This window comes from Pholcus phalangioides, unplaced genomic scaffold, assembly GCF_987345545.1.
Source record: "Pholcus phalangioides strain wild (caught in Gottingen) unplaced genomic scaffold, Ppha-v1.0 ptg000014l_1, whole genome shotgun sequence".
NCBI lineage: Eukaryota > Metazoa > Arthropoda > Arachnida > Araneae > Pholcidae > Pholcus > Pholcus phalangioides.
In genome coordinates, this window is record NW_028301607.1 from 10391912 (window position 1) to 10409345 (window position 17434).

Genomic DNA, 17434 nt, shown 5'->3' on the forward strand with positions numbered 1-17434 from the left:
TGATGCCAACTATGTTCAAAGTAATCTACTGGAGCTGTGATTGAAGATTTAAAATTTGGGCTCATTAAATTAGCCATGTAATGCAGTCCTTAAATAGCTGTGATGTTGTGTTATTACGTGAAAAAATTTTGTTCACACAAATAAAAATTTAAAAAAGTAAAAATTTTTTAAAATAGTCAGACACAAAATACACTAAGCCTGGACGGAATAAAATATAATCAACAGGAATGATGTTTTGTGTCATCAGAGAATGTGAAAGAAGAATCGTTAGAAGCATTACAAGTAGTAATGAGACAGCTTTCAGAAACTCCGCCAGCTATTGCACATTTATATCTCCACCCATGGGGGATTATTTTAAAGATGGTTGTGTGTTAAAATTTTAAACTACCGTATATACTCGTGTATAAGCCGACTCGTATATAAGCCGACCCATACTTCAGGACCACCAAAATTGTAATAAATTGAAAACCCATGTATAAGCCGACCCCAAAAGATTCGTGCATTTCAGAGAAATAAAATTCTTATATTTTCATGCAAAATTAATAGTTTACGGAAATTTGCAATAGAAAGCAATTCAGAACTTTTTGAACAATTCAGAACAAAGAACTTTTTAATTTGTTTCTTCTGAGTCTCCAAGCTCATCGTAATCCATCAGATGATCATAGGGGGTGCAGCATCTTTGTTTTCATATCCATCTGGGCTGTCATCGCCATTGTCACTTTCAAAGAGGATAATTTTAATTTCCGCATATCGCATTGCTGATGCAACACTTTTTGAAGGATTGGATGATAATTTCGGTGGAAACAGAATTCCACGCCTCGTGTACCCACTGGCACACTAGGCCAATGTCAGGTTTTTCCAAGGCACCACTTTTTTTAGTTTCTTTACCATCGGAACTCATCCATTCGATCCACAAATTCCTCAAATAGTCTTTGAAAGACTTGCTGATGCTCACATAAGACTTTACAATCGACGTTAGCCCACCTGGTATCAAAGCCAATGATGTTTTCGATTTCTTTGCCTCGTCTTTGACATTATTGGGTTTTGAACATATCTCATACCAATAATGCCGGTTTCTTGAACACTGCTACGAAAATGACTACTGATTGTGGGGTCGAAATTTTCTCATCAAAAACTGATCAGAGTATAAGCCGACGCCCCACTTGAGGAACGAATTTTCCCACAAAAAAACTCGGCTTATACACGAGTATATATGATATTCAAGGTAAAAAATCCTATGGTAAGTCCCTGAAACTTTGGATTTTTCTACAAATATTTCCCTATTGCAATAAACTGAATCATTAACATTGCTGTCTGTACAGAATTAGATTCATGTAAAGGGTGTATGAGAAGTCCTGGGCACATTTTAAAAATTAATAACAAATCAACCAATCAACATAAAAAATGTGTGGTTTGCGCTAAAATACTTAACATGGCCTAGAGTTTTTTTTATAAATTTAAAATTAAAAAAATTCAAATTTAACTCACAGGTGATGCTGCAAAATGGAAAACTTGACATAGCGCATGAGATGCAACACCAACAGAGCATAATTAATGTCTATGGCTATTTTTGTTGCATAAAATTACCGTACTTCAACATTTGTGAGTACCCTTTCACCTGTTTAGATGTAGCCCAAGTTAAGCACGGGTTCTCATTTCAAGAAATGAGTTTTATGAAACGCAAATTGTCATAAACATGAATTTTTCCCTGTTTGTGTTACATTTTACGTGTTATATTGAGTTTCTTGTTTTACAGTGAAGTACATGTTTTTTCTAATTTATCAAAAAAAACAAAAAAAAAATCCCTCTAAGCTGTAATTTTTCTAGTGCAAACCACACTTTTTAAATGTTGATTTGTTATTAATTCCCAAAATGTGTGCAGGACTCCTCCTCTACCCTGCACAATGTAAAAAAAAAAATTGTACTTCATAGTCATTGTAAAATAAAACTAAGTTAGGAAAATAATATGGAAAAATGAATATAATATATAACTTACTTGCTCGTTTGGTAAAGACAATGCTCTGTAATATACTTCAAAACAGGATCAGGGATCAAATACTTCACACTCTCATGCCGGCGCAAAGCTCTCCTGTGTAATAGAAATAAATTTTCAGAATAAGCTAATTCTTAGTGTTAATAAGCTTCCTTAGTTTTGCAAAAAGATTCAAAGTGAATTAATCCATACCTTATGCGTGTGGAGCTGACTTCATTAGGAATCCATTCCCTCACAATATGGATATTCCTCTGAAAAAAAAAAAAAAAATGAAAGCTATAAATCTTTCTTGCCGATCTGTGTTATATAATTTTTAACAAAACCTATTTATTTAATCACAAAGGTTGACATTAAAAACTCCAGCCACTGATAATTCTGATCCTTCAGATTTCTAACATTGATTTTGAAGTGTGTTTTCCAAGTTCAGAACTGGACCAGGTTGTTATAACCTGGTTTAACCTTTTACAGGCCGAATTCAGATTCCAACTGATTTTGATTATTTTTTTTGTTAATTTCTCCTTCTGATTTTTTAGTTAAGAGATATCAATCAAGAAATTGAAGAAAAAAAATTTCCCTGTGCGTTTTCTTGAATGTTCCCAATTGGGAACATTGGCCGGATCTGACTAAACATAATTTTCGCAGTGAAGCCATCTTACAGGATGATGCAAAATTTGTCATAATTTAATAAATTTATTTAAAAAATTAAAGAGTATACATATAGAACTTTAAAAATGATGGAAATAAATTTCTCTTGAATATACTCAAAAGGCATGTATATTTGGATTATAGTAAAGTGCTTATGATGAGCTGAAATGCTGGTCTAAAATTCACAAAAGAATACATACACACAGGTTTCGGTTTTTGTATGGATCCCTTGGTAAGTTAAAAGATATTATTTAAAAATATAAAGAGAGAGAAAATATTATTTACAACTCTGGTACCTAAAGGCACAGGCTCCGATGACTGCTTACTAGCATATACTTATTTTATATGGAAAACCACATTGTTTGAGCAAATCATCCAAATTTTAAATCCAAAGCAAATCGGTTTTCCTCATATAAGCATCTTACTTGAATGATGAGCGTAATACGGTACTATTGATTCATCGATGCTTAGTTTATCATAGAACAACCCAAACCGAATGTGTGTGAATTTTTCATTTAATTCATCATAGATAGCCAACTTATCACCGGGTTGTAAGAAAGAGTTATCCATCAAATGGAAGTTATTTTTTATGTCTCTAAAGTTATTTCTCAGCATAACAGTGGGGACGATCGGTACTGCTGTGTCTACTGAAAGTACCCCTGTAATAATTTTCACTTGGTATTCTGTGATACCCATTTAGCAAAACCAATCCAAAAAACTTTGCGATTTTTTCCCACTCAATTTTCAAATTCGATCCATGTTGTGCGACATAAATATTTATCATCTCAGCCAAGTAACTGAGGTACTCTTGCGATAAAAATTTGAAAAAAATATCAATCGAGTTGGCTTGCACTTAGCTCAGGAAACTTATGACTGATTGCTTCAGTAGGTTCACTTATATTTTTGTCGAATGCAGTACTTTTTTTCCACTTCGGTTGCATGAATTTTAGTTTTTTGGCACTTGACACATGATGTTTTCTTATTTTTTGACTGGGTAATTATCTGATCTTTGAAAGGCAATTTTGATGTAGAAGGCATGTTGATAGGATCTGCAAATTCACCCACAAATGAACTACGTGGTGATCTTAAAACACAGATATCCACAAACACCTGCAGGAACGACCGAGCCAAGCATGTTGTCATCGATATCTTCCGTATCTGTAACCCGCTCATTTTCATCAGGTAGTAGCTGGCACATTTCGAATTCTTCATCAGAGAGATGTGATATATCAGAATCCCCCAAACTCAGTCTAATAAGCTACTAGTATAACAAAAAAGATGGTAAAAAGAAGTGTAGAAAGTCACAAGACCAGATATCAACTGAGAACTGAAAGACCAACATACCAACAAAATATCGCAGACGGAAGGCGGGGGGGGGGGGGGGCAAGGTGAGTCACAGAAAAAAGGGGGTGCTGCATGTAAACATCGGAATGTGAAATTTGATACTTTTCCTTCCTTTTGAGACACACCAGAGAGAGGGAAAAAGCAATAAATTGTTTTTGAGGAATGCCACTCCTCTGCATTGCACTTAGAATAGTCAGTAGTGGCCAATGTTCCCAATTGGGAACAATCGCAGGAAAAGTTCCCTGGAATTCGAACAAAATTTTTTTTTGTCTCATTGAGCATTTCTTATCATTCTTGGCAATATTCTACAATTAAAAAAAAATTGAGATGCATGTATGTTTACAAAAACTATTTTAATAATTAAAACATAAACTTACAGATATTTTGCCTTGAAAATGGGTGATTTTAGAATAATAAATTGATATGATAAAAGCTGAATCGAATAACTTTTGTCTTTTCTAAATTAAGTTCAGAACCTTATATGTTCAGGGAAAAAAAATCAGTAATTTTCGTGAAAGAGAAATATTTTTTTTGAATTAATCAAAAGTATGTTCCCAATTGGGAACATTGGCCGTTAAAAGGTTAATTTTCGTGCAAGTCAGTGGTTTTCAATCAGAGGTTCCACAGACTTCGTGGAGGAGAAAATGATTAACTAATCGATTTTATACTCTTATCTGCTAAATATTATACTGAAGAGGGTCAGTGACCTCAATCTCATGGGCACAGTGATTCCTGACTTTCGTCTCTTATTGACACAAAGGATCTGTGGAACAAAAAGGTTAAAAACTCCCTGGTGTAAGTGAAAATATGGAAATTTCTGGTGATTTATTGAAGGAACAAGTCAAAGTAGTTTACAAAGAGCTAGGGTTGCAACATAAAAGTGAATATTCAGAAGATAGATTGCTTCAAGTAGAAACATGGCTTAGAATAGTAATGAGCAAACTTTTTTTAAAAGCAGGTCAAAAAACCAAAAGAAAAAATTTTGGCGTGCCGGACATATTTGAACATGGATTCACATGTTGCATTAGCCAGCATGCCGCAAAACTTGAGGGGCATCTGCTTTTTGAATGTTGGGGGGTCTGGTCTGTTCTCGATACGCTGGGAAAAATGAGGTTTAATAACACACACCATGTGCATTTAGCTAATTGATGGATTTTTAAAATAAAGATCAGTATTTAAGAATTTTCCAGAATCTGTGACTCAAATTTTCAGAAAATATGGTTATTCTCAGCATGTCGGTCACTCTTATTGTTTCCCTGCATGCTAGCTAAAGGGGGGGGGGGGAGATACAGTAATTGGGATTTTATGTTTAGAAATGAAGTGGCGGAATGTGGTGTATACTTTGATGACTACTATGGTTTCGTTACAAATGATACAATGAATTATCCTGTACAACTGTGGAAAAATACATGCAATATGCATATTTTAACAACTTCATGCATATTTATTACATATGTATTTAAGTTATTTGCATATGTATAAAAGCTTTTAAATAAATTTCTATTTAATTTTGCACAACTATATTTTCTATATGCAAAAAAGGAATCATTCTCCCCTACTTAAATGAGTTTTCTTTATAAGCACTGAGATTAAAAAGTTTCTATACTATTATTTTCATACCTTCAGCAGGCCAGATAAAACCTCTAAGTGGGCCAAATTTGGCCAGACAGAAAGCCGTAGTTTGCCCATCACTAGAATGCTGTGAGGTGTGTGGGAAAATGCGTACAGCAAAGAGGCAGCTAGTGCATTTGTAGACTAATTTGCAGAGTTAGTAATATGAATATTTAAGTCTTGAACGGACAGTCTTTTTGATGTTACAGTACATAATTACAGGATAATGATGGAAATTCAAACTGTTTTATTTAGCTAAAGTGCTTTTCATTTTGTTAATTTTCTTTTTTTAAAGAATGCTTCAGGTAGTGATTTTCTGTTAAATATATATGTTATGGTAAATGTAATAAATATGGCTATTATATGTAATAACTAGTTATTATGCATAATCACCTAGCATTTTTGTAAGTGTAATCAATTTCACAAAATTAATCACTTTTACTAGGGGTCAAGCATTGTACACACAAGTTTCATTGGTAAATTTAATAAGTACCGAAAAAATTATTACATTTACCAGCGATTATGCATAATATCCAAGTGTTGCATTGTTGGTCAACATGATAATATATTGATAATAATATCATGATTGGTAAACTATGATATAGTATATATGACAATTCATACATGTATTGTATCATTATATTGGGGCATTAACATAAAATTGACTTTCATTACATCAAGGTCTGAATACATTCATCACAAACTAGACCAATTTAGAATTTTTTCAATATTTATCAAATTTATCAATGGCTTATCAATGGCACTCGGTTATTATGCATAATCACCAGCAAAAGTGATAAATTTATCAAAATTTCCAAGACAATTGGTAAGTATGCATAGCAAATGATTTATCACATTCACTGGTAACAAATACAGCATATATATAATCGAAAATTCTCAACATTTCTTTGGTCTAGAAGAAGTTATCAGCGTTTGGACTGCCAACCTGTGTAATCATTGAGCTAATAAATGAGTAAGGTTTGAAACGCCAAAAAAAGATTTAGGCATCAAATTTTTAGGGGAACCAGCATTTTTTTTCCTTTTAAAAAAACGTCCTGCTTTTTGAGGATTTATTGAAACCATTTTTTGTGTTGGTGCACATGCTGACATGAATTCCCCCCACCACTCTGAAAAAAAGTTGTTCCAGACTCAAATTTAATAATAGCACATAGAAAATTTTAGGAACTAATACCAAGTTTTTAGTTGCTGTGACAACCTTATGCCTAGGGATTTGTCAAGGCCTGTAAATTAGTGAAAAGTTTTTCACTAATTTTTTGGAGACTAAGGTTTATTGTGAATATAACAAAAATTTCCAAAACTAAGATTTCACCAGAGAATCAGACTTCTTAAAATTAGTAAATAAATTATACAGAGAAATAATTTAAAAAAAAGTCCACCTCATCATATTAAAATAAGCGCAAGCACTCATTATAGTGATAACTATTGAACTCAAGAGAAAAACAAATGATTACCCTGAGTGGATAAAGCAGATCCGAATCATTTATGAATTGCTCTGGATCACTACCTTTTCGAGTGATGGTCACAAGTCCATAATTCCCGACTATTTCTTTGATCTATAACCACAGAAAGAAAAAGTTACATATTGGAAGTGAAAATTTTTTGAGTTCAAACAGTCAGACAGAGATCACCCGTTCTTATAATGCAAAGTGTTTTTCTACAGTTAAACACACTACATCAGTGAGAGAGAGTGTTCCTCAATCTTCCTGAACTCAAGAGCCGTAAAATACCAAAAACACCTAGATATGACACGCATATTATGTAGCAGCCCCCCTCACTCAAGAACCCTCACATCAAAATCGGATGATGAAGATTCAGTAATATGTTTTCCCCCTCTTCTACACATGAGGGAGAGCCAGCTGAAAACGACAGATTAGTGGATGAGCCAGACTAGGGAGATTATACAGAGCCAGATTATAGAGAGAATCTACTGTATTACTTCACTCAACTCATGGCTTCCAAGAAGAGGGCCTACTGAAATTTCCTCATATAGAATTCTTACTATTTTTTATTATGATTATATATTTTTTATTATCTATGATTTTTTTTGCACTAGCAACAGATGATATATGAAGAGAAAGACCTCCTCTCTTTTGTTAATGCAATATATACATAAAACTGGATGTGAAGTGATATTAATGTTTACAGTGTGAAGTGATAGTAATGTTTATTGCAGGAAAATTCATCTCTGCCCCCTCCCCCCACAGAGACTTGGACCCATCTCAAATATGCCAGACAATTGAGCCACCTCTAAGCTAGAATATTTCCTCTTTCAAGTGTATATATACAGGTGGTGGCATACAAAAACCTGGAATTGTCCCTCACTAAACAACACTAACGTCCCCTAGTTGAAGCTGTTGATTGACTGTGTATAAATAACTCATACTTCATCCCATCCATCCCATTGAAAATATTAAACACTTTGATCATATCCCCTAACACCTGCGTTCCTCCAAACACATACAATAAATCAAGTCTTTCTTCGTAGCTCAAGCCTTGTGTGCCAACAACAGCATGCTTAGCTCTGCTTTGCCTCTGTCAACCAAGTCTATGTCCCTTTGTAAGTATGGTCTCCAAAACCTTACAGAATACTCCAGTCCAGGATGAACTAAGCCTCGGGAAAAGTGAAAGAATCACTGTAGGAGAATGAGAAGAGACCTTTTTGAGAATGAAACTGAGCATTCTATTCGATTTTTTCAACACAGCTGAACAATGTTCAGAAAACCTAAGCCGCTCATCAATAAGAATACCCAGATCGGTGACTATAGTTGCATTCAGAATAATACCATTAAATTCGTAAGTGAAACGTGGATTGTTCAAACCAAAGTGAGTGACCATGCACTTGTCAACACTAAATGCTGCGCTCCATTCATTTGCCCATGCTCCAATCCAGTTTAAGTTGATCCGAAGCAACTTCCCATCACTTTGATTCCAGACTATCCCCGTTAGCTTCACGTCATCTGCAAATTTGATACAAATCCTATCGATACCCTGATTGAGTTCATCAATAAAAAGTGAAAAATATGGGCCCAAGGACACTTCCTTGAGGGACTCCACTCTTCAAGCCAGTCAAATCAGACAATTCCCCACTAACTATAACCTGTTGTGACCAATCTGTCAACCATGATTCTATACAATTCAACAAGTTGCCCTCTAATCCCAATACCATGTAAAAAAGCTTCAAGAGTTCACCATGTTGGACCCAATCAAATGCTTTCTAGAAATCAAGATAAACATTATCAACATTTAGAGAGATAGATCGCTTTTTCTCAGCCCAAGATATCAAGGAAACATTTTATTTTCTGGATATTATGAGGAGGTGAAGTCGGAAAGAAAAATCATCTTGTCTCCCCGGGGACATGAACCCAGGCCCTCTTGCATACCGGCAAGCACGCTACCATCTACACCACTGGAAATATGACCCTGCCTTCCTTATTTCACGCACTGTGTCATGAGGCACTGAAGTAGAGACATTAGTAGCCTCTCTTAACTTTAGGAATTGACCCCCAGGTGGGACGATTTAGAGAGATAGATGGCCTTTTCTCAGCCCAAGATATCAAGGAAATATTTCATTTTCTGGATATTATGCTAAGGTGAAGTCTCCAGTGGTGTAGATGGTAGCATGCTTGCCCGGTATGCAAGAGGGCCTGGGTTCGGGTCCTGGCGGAGACAAGATTACTTTTCTTTCCGACTTCACCTCAGCATAATATCCAAAAAATAAAATGTTTCCTTGATTATCAACCTTTTTTTGCTTCTCCCCGCCCCCCAAAGTCTTAGTCACATGATCATAGAAGCAAAAGAGGGAAATGTAAGGAGATACAATGAATAAAAGTATTCTCACATCTTTCTCTGACCACACTTTAAGGTTTGCAAAAGATTCCAACAAATCAGCTCCACACAACAGCATTATCTTGGTCGGCTCGCTCAGATCCCAGTTGCTGTACTTTGTTGGGCTGGCGCTTGTAAAAGAGTCTAAAATAAACCACATGAGAAATAATTTTTTTTTTCATTTAGAAAAGATATATATATACCCAAATGCCACAATATAGTGCAATAGACATTTAGTATGAGTATGATTTAAAATTAAAATTTAAAAATGAGAAAAATAACGATAATTTCAATGAAGCAGAAATCTGACTCCATAACATGCAATGGGAGATTGCAAAACCATTTACTAACAACAAATTACTTATAAGCAAAAGAAATATCTATTCTTGTGGAAGAGCTGGAATGTGTTGCAAGTGAGACGGTGGTGTGCACTCAACCACCATGTACAACACTTTGCACAAGCATGAAAGAAGGCGGCAAACACAGTGCAATCTCTCAAACATACAAATTTCATTCACTACATGCACATATATTCCAATTGAAAAAAAAAAAAAAACTTGATTGTAGCCTATATGTTTAAAAGATATGTGGGTCACCCTTGTTATAACAAATAAGTTAGGGGGTAAGATGTACATATTTGAAGTTTGATGATTCAGAACTCACAATTCAAGTTGTCATAGTCGAGTTTCTGCTTTTTCGCAACCGAGTCAACCTGATCATTTGCATTCACTATGGAATCCAGACATTCCTGATGGTGAGCCAACACTTTCAGAGTTGGAAGCCACGTAGGTTGGTCACTCTCCCAACAGTCTAATCTATCGGATAAAATGTGAGACTCATAAACAAAGGTAAGCATAACGTACTGTATGCATATCACAAAAAATAACGACAGTCTATGTTTGTTTTTTTAGGAACATATACACACTTGAGAAATTAGTTTTTAAAATTGAAATTTGTGGTGTTGCTACAGACACATGTGAGAATAGAAAGCCACACCTCCAGAGCAGTGATTAATGTACGCGCTCGAATCGCTATCATGTGATGATTCGAGTCATCACACAGTTCATTTCTTGTCCTAATATGTTGTGTAAATAAAATATGTCCTTTCATATAAGATAAAATGCATGTCTGTCTTGAACTGAAACTATACGAAACCTTCTCATACCACGGTATAAGTTCATAAATGGGAAAAGACATTGACAGAACAGTATAAACAGGTGAAAAAATGTTTCCTCTCAATATTTCTAGGTCACAACAATCCCTTCTAAGTTGGCAGATACACTTATATGAATTTTGAAAATTTTGTGTTTTTCTGATTCTAATTTAAAAAACCACATATAAAAATTTTTAAGCATCAATCCTAATATTTTAGTCGCCATGGCAACCTGGTACCTGGGATTTGTCAAGCCCTGATCTACTGTAATAAGTGGTGAGAGTAAACGGCCTAGGAGCAATCAATGAATTTTCATTTCACCCATCTGTTTTTTCATAACCAAATACCCAAGAACAGCACCCCCTCCCTTCCCGCACCTGAGAAAAACATAGTAAAAAGTCTGCCAATCTAGAATTTTTGTACGAACCGAATCCAATCACTAGTTCTTAAAGCCAAATCCACCATCTTGCAGCGATGCTTTGCAGAGATCAGTTCGCTTTTGAGATAACCATCATTAACTGGCGATATAATACCTCCGACTACTTGGTGCAATCCATTGTGATTCAGATGGTCACGAGCAAGTTCTATATGAAAAACAAACAAATGATTAAGTTAACATGGTGATTGAGGAAAAAGGATGGTCAAAGAGATAGTACATGCATAAACACAATTTGGACACTCATGGAAATTCCATGAGGGGTGCCTGTATACTAGAGGTCTCTAACCCTTTTCTAGTCATAAGCACTGCCTGTACATATCAAAAGAGAAACACTAAATGACAAGTTTGACATGTGTATGCATGAAAAATCAGGATGATGTTGCAGTTTGTATCAAGCAGTTTGTACAAGAAGATTAATTGGGACATTGATCAAATACCCGTGAGCACAAAATCGAACAGTTGCATTAAGCACTCTGAATTCATCAGAGAGCACTGTGGTGCTCGCAAGCAACAGGGTTGAAGATGTGTCTTCTGTATACCATGGTTGATTGGAGGCACTCCTTTGCAGTAATATGTGTGCAGTAAATATGACTGAGCGAACATCCATATTATGTACGTAAACAAGCACTATATCTGCTGTGAAAATATGAGAACTTTGATTATAAATGTAATTACTGATTATTTTATTTATTTATTGACGATTTTCATTGATTTATAGCTAATTTTTATTGATTTATTGCCAATTGCAGATTTTTATTTTATCTGCGGCTGATTTTCACTGATTTATTGTATCCAGTTGCCAAGATCTTTTCCTGCCTAGATAGCTGCAGCTTCTGCTGCTGTAAATAGAGGTTCATGGCAGACATCAGAAGCACCAAAATGATGAAAGCATTCGGGGCCCTAAAAGTTGTCAGTTCTCCCATACATAAGGGATCAAGTTCTTATGCAGGAGGAGGAGTGATGCTTTGTTTAGATTTGTAAATTATTGGAGGGGGCTCGGCCCACTCTTGAACATTGTAAAAGGTGCTGGAATTTCTAGTCCTGGTACCAATGGCAGACACCAAGATTTCCTATGGTGGTGGGGGGGGGGGGGGGGGAACCACAAGATAAGAAAGTGCTTAATGGAGACTAGCAACGAAAATTATATTGTTTTGTTCTACACCTCACCTACTCCAGAGTTGCCAGGTCTTTAAAAAATTTCCAGCCAAAATCCTCTTCAAAAGTAGCCAAAAAGTAGCCCAAAATATTAGAGCTTGTGCTGCCATCTATGAAGCAACGATCGAGCTACAGTTTGATGATAATCTAGCCTGCAACGATGTGGCTTATAGCTTTTCTTGTGCTTTTATAGTCAGTAACTCCTCCCCCCCCCCCAAACTTTTCACTTTTTCGTAAAAAATATGTTTTTTTTACCGAATAAATTGATTTCTTTGAAAAGTTGCGAAAGTCAGGGCTACACATTCTCTCTCCTGGAAAAACGGCCAAGAGATGGCCTGGAGTCGGGCAGTTTTCAAAACATCATGGACCCCCGGGCAAATTGATTTTGCTCAGCTCTCTATCCTGACTGCGAATGCCTCCTTACCAATTCACATGCTTAATCTCGCAAATCTTAACCATATCTCATTTTTTATCCCTCCCCCGACCTTCATTAAAGGCCTCCGTGACGTGCACAGGTTGGCCCATGCGTCAAGACGGCACTGCCTCAAATTGTGCATAGGTGCCTACGAAATTTGGTACAATGATTTTAAAAATTAGGTATGGGTCCCAGACCAGATTTTTCAGTCTACATAGTAAACAAAAAATTTGAGAACTCTTCTGGGTTCCTGGCAGGACCGTTTTAAGAGCATCACGGGCCCCAAGAGTCAAGTGATTTTTCTGATGCCCTACATGGAAAATCCCCTAAAAATACAACTGCCTCTTGTTTTTCTGAGGCCCTCGGGCCATGCCCAGTTGGGCTCATGCGTTAAGACAGAGCCCTGCCATGCTAGCTCCACGCTTGTGGAGGCTACGGTTTCTTTCACAGGCTTCTGTGGTCTATATACTATGTTTCCCAACCGTCGGGCCGGAACAACACCTATAGAAGAAGGCGTCCGCGCGAAGATCGTGACGTCACTGAAGTCTCCCATTTCCCTTATAGTTATTGGATATACTCATGGCCCCCACAAGGGATGGGCTGACAAGGCTCCAGCCCTGGGACCCAGGGCAATTTTCACAATTTTTTTTTTGCTTTTTCACGCTATAAATTCATCATGAAGGGGCCCTGTGAAAGTCTGCTCAGGGGCACGCAAAAGATCAGAGCCTAGGGCCCTGCTTCAGGATGTGGGGCCTTGGATATACTACTTCCCTTATACTACATTGGATATATTATAACCGACCGGCCGCGGTATCATAAAGATTGAAAACCACTGATCTAGAGCCTAGGACAGTTTCTCAAGTTTTTGTGTTATGGATTCAATTATTGGATGGCAAAGGCATTATGGTTGAAAGTTCTGGCTTTCCATAGTTGGCCGAGATGCCCTCCACCCCTTCTGCCTTGTCAGGAAGAAAACACATGAGGTTGGGGACTGAAGTGAAAAAGAAAAACTTTTTTGCTCGCGCAAGCAAAGAAAAATAAAGGAAAATAGGGAGAAATTAGCCATGAACACAATTTTGGAAAAACCGCCCAAGAAACCACCACCCGCCAAAGCCAAAAATTTCCCGCCGAACCGTTTTCAAACCAGCCCAATTTGGCGGGAAAACTGCCAATCTGGCAACTCTGACCTACTCGAGCAGGAAGACACAGAAGGCAAAAAAGCCTTGAAAAATCCAAATTGTTTCATCTCGATCTGCTGATTTTCATTATCTGTTGCTTGGTCTGTGTGTTTCTTCTTTTTCCCCCCCCCCATCCCTCTTCTGCTGAGAAATCATCATCACCACGCCCTTATTTTGCAACCCCTCGAGTCATTCCCCCTATCCATCCTCTTTTTTTACTATGTGTGGACGTCTGTTCCTACACTCCTATGCAATTTTTTCTTCCTACTGCTTACCTCTTTGCTCCTCTATAACCAAAGCGTAAAAGTATTTGGGAACCGCATTAGCCTATCCCCATATGATACAAGTTTAGGTCCTCTGATTTGCAGTTTACTTAAAAATTTTATCAATCAAAATTATAACCTATAATATAACTACTCTGGCAAGCATCTTGACCAGAGTAGCAGTGTGACTAGTTGCTCCATCTTGCATAAACGTGACAGTAGAAACCACGTCTCTTTCATGAAAACAAAGCATTGCTGGATTTGTTACTTGCCTGCAATGTGTTATCCCCTGTGGCCGTGGTCATGTGGAACACATACTGCTGTAATACACGATTTAGAGGCATTCTGTTCGTTATTTGCGTATCTTTTCTTTTACTTGTGTACTTCAGCACCACCTATCGGCAGTTTTTCTTCTTTCTTAAAAAAAATTTCTGTGACCTAGTGATACTGACTCGGCAAACCACTTTTTATTTAGGTTTTTACTCATTTTTAAAGTTTCTACAGACTTTTTGCCCACCCTGTATATATTACACAAACATAAATCACTAAAACAAAACCGCAAATGTGTTAATGGCTCGTCCTAGACACTCAAGCACAAATCAACACTGAATACAGTAGGTAAGGAAAAAAAAATCAATATCCGTAGATAATGAATATTCAATCAGTTTGATTGTTAAATATCCCATAAAAGCCTTTTCCTTCGCAATTTTATATTATAAAATATGGAATAAAATTTTCTCATACATTATAGTATGCAGTAATTAAGCATTCAAACATATCTTAATGTAGGTCGAGCACTCACCAAACATACGCAAGTGCATGTTCGTAACGGGGTTGAAGCTGCCACAGCTGAGGAGCACGACTCGCTTCTCGGAACTCATCCTCAGTCTGGCGCCAAATATTCTCCTGATCGATGGTTGAATTATTAGAAAAATTTGTCGGATACTTCTCTGCCTTCTGATCAGCCACCGAATATACGGGTTTGTTGTTGAGAGCGCACCAGCTCTATCCTACAGACGACAAAAATGAGGAGAAAGAAATAAGCGGAGTAATTTTGTTTTATTCTGAAACCATACGTCCATCGTTACGGGACGCTCTCCTTCTGATCAGAATTATCTGATATACGGTGACCATATGACCCGTCCCTCCCAAGAAATCCGGTATTTTTCCGACGAGAGTTTCTTTCAAACCGAGCCCAGTGGCAATAACGTAGACGACTGATGCATATATATATAAATTGGCATCATCCATCATCCTCGCCATAATCCCCCAACTTTCATTATCGTAGCACCGTAGTCTTTCACGTCCGGTTCGAACTCCACCGTCACCACAGTGGTGGTCGGCTGAAGTTGGTTTTCTGTGGTTCCCAACTTTGAAGCCCAAATGTGAGCCGATCTCCCCGTTAAATAATCTCGCCGCAGAGAGCAACTGGCCTACAACGATACAATTATTCAATCATTACTCTTCGCATATAGTTAGAAAAATTGATGGCAGAAGTACACATAGCAATCATTACATAGAAACAAACTTCACGGAAGGTTCACTACACGCACACACACACATTCCAACATGTACCAATTCGTTAGAAGTTCCTGTTTCCGCCTGTTTCATATCGTAAATATTCACATTCTTAAGAGTGTTCATTTCTCGAGTTAGGCACTCTGATTGAAGACTGTAGATAAGTACATTACCTACAATTTCACAGCACTTGTGTGGACGAAAGCGAAAACGATCAGCTCAGTTGTGATAACGTGAAAATAAATAAAGCCCAAAATTTTGCTCGAATCATCACTCGTTAATCGAATCAAAATTTGTTCGAAATTTTTGCTCGTTAAGCGACTTGCTCGTTAGCTGAAGTTCCACTGTATATGTAAATAACCACCACTGCGTTCGAAATTATCGGTGATCCCCTGGTCCGAGACCACTGATAAATGGTGATGTTACGTTTTAGCCGACTTCATTTTCCATCTTATTTATGCACCGAAATACAAATAATAAAAAATAAGTCATAAGCACTAGCGGAATAGGCTGGCCCACACACTGGCTACACCTGGTCCAATGTTCCTCGGCGAAAATTTGCTATTGGAACCGGGGCCGGATTAATCATTAAGCAAAATAAGTACGTGCTTAGGGCATCAGTACTAAAGGGTCACCACAAAAAGATATCAAATGGTATTTTTAATGCACAAATTTTTTTTAAACATCGATTATCCTACAGAAGATCCTAAAATTTTAAGAACACTTGATCGTATAGCTGAAGATCATTATCGCAAGGATGGCACAAAAGATGAGAAACTATTAATATTGCGAACTTGGACCACATTATTTTGCTGAGTTTTTTGATTAGCTTTTCACAATTTTCATAAAGTACGTCCAGGGTTGTCTTAACATTATCATACACCCACATACAAAGCGATTTTCCTGAGAGAGGCACTACTACCTAGCTAAAAATTCTTACCTACCTATTTGCATATTTACTCTTGAAAATCGGAACCAGATCGAATTTATTGTCACTTGACACCCCGATGTCGGAAGTGCCCATGCAGTAAACAAAGTTCTACAGAATAAGGACAGGATTGTGGGTCATTAGTAGATCAACTGTGTAGTTTGATCTATAGAAGTAAAAGAAATGCTACCAGGTGTAAATTACAAACTTGAGAATGTACCTGAAAGAAAAAATACCCAATGTAACGGTGATTCGTCAGAAATAAGATACCTACTGGCAGGGCCGCCACTGGATACTTGGTTAGCCAGGGAACCACTCATTTAGGCACACCCCTCGTAATGTTGAAGGATAGGTTGAATGGTCAAATTTACGCCCCTTTTTGTGATGAGCCCCGGGAACCAGACCCGCCTGCCCCCCCCCCCCCACTACTTGCGGATCTGCCTATTGGTATTATTATGGCCATTCCAAAATTAAATGGTTTCTCCTTGGAGTGTTGTTACAGCTTTATTCTTATCAACCGTTCGTTTGGTATGGCTCTAATTTTAAAAACTCTCAAAATGTGACCAGAAATCACCCTGTACGAGTTTTGAAGATGAAAATACAGTGTACACAAAATAAAAAATTTAAATTTTTATACGACAACACCCCCCCCCCCCCCCCCCCCCGTCGTTTAACTTCCAATTAGAAGTTGTTGTTGCTCGTTCTCTTCTGAGTCCAACAAACAAATTGCACGTACGTTTTCAACTGCATTATTCCACGATATATTTAAATTCAAAAATCGGAGACAGGTCCAGGCTTAGGAGAATTTCGCGGCCCAATGCAAAGAAAAGTTTTGCGGCCCCCTCTAAAGAATTTTTATGTAGCTGCTTCCGACTTACAAACTTTTAGAGTAACGAACGTAAATCTTGAAGGGGAAATTTTTTTTTTCTCACAAAGAACGCATTTT

At 37.1% G+C, this 17434-nt stretch overlaps 1 protein-coding gene across 4 annotated transcripts in view; it reads right to left on the reverse strand.

Annotated features, from left to right (window-relative positions):
- Nmnat (nicotinamide mononucleotide adenylyltransferase) overlaps positions 1-15048 on the reverse strand; it is a 37734-nt gene extending 22686 nt beyond the window's left edge. For 2 of the 4 annotated variants that reach the window (XR_016193904.1, XM_089241712.1), the window contains exons 1-7: positions 14845-15034; positions 11020-11176; positions 10103-10254; positions 9453-9583; positions 7066-7167; positions 2186-2244; positions 1997-2089 (exon numbers count right to left, since the gene is read on the reverse strand). Coding sequence is in view for 2 of the 4 variants with exons in the window: in XM_089241712.1 (XP_089097838.1) it covers positions 1997-2089; positions 2186-2244; positions 7066-7167; positions 9453-9583; positions 10103-10254; positions 11020-11176; positions 14845-14923 (773 nt within the window). In the remaining 2 variants the exon portion in view is untranslated. Of the gene's footprint in view, positions 1-1996; positions 2090-2185; positions 2245-7065; positions 7168-9452; positions 9584-10102; positions 10255-11019; positions 11177-14844 lie in introns of all 4 variants that reach the window. The other 2 variants (XR_016193905.1, XM_089241713.1) reach the window with 2 other exon arrangements.
- Positions 15049-17434: the final 2386 nt, after the last annotated feature.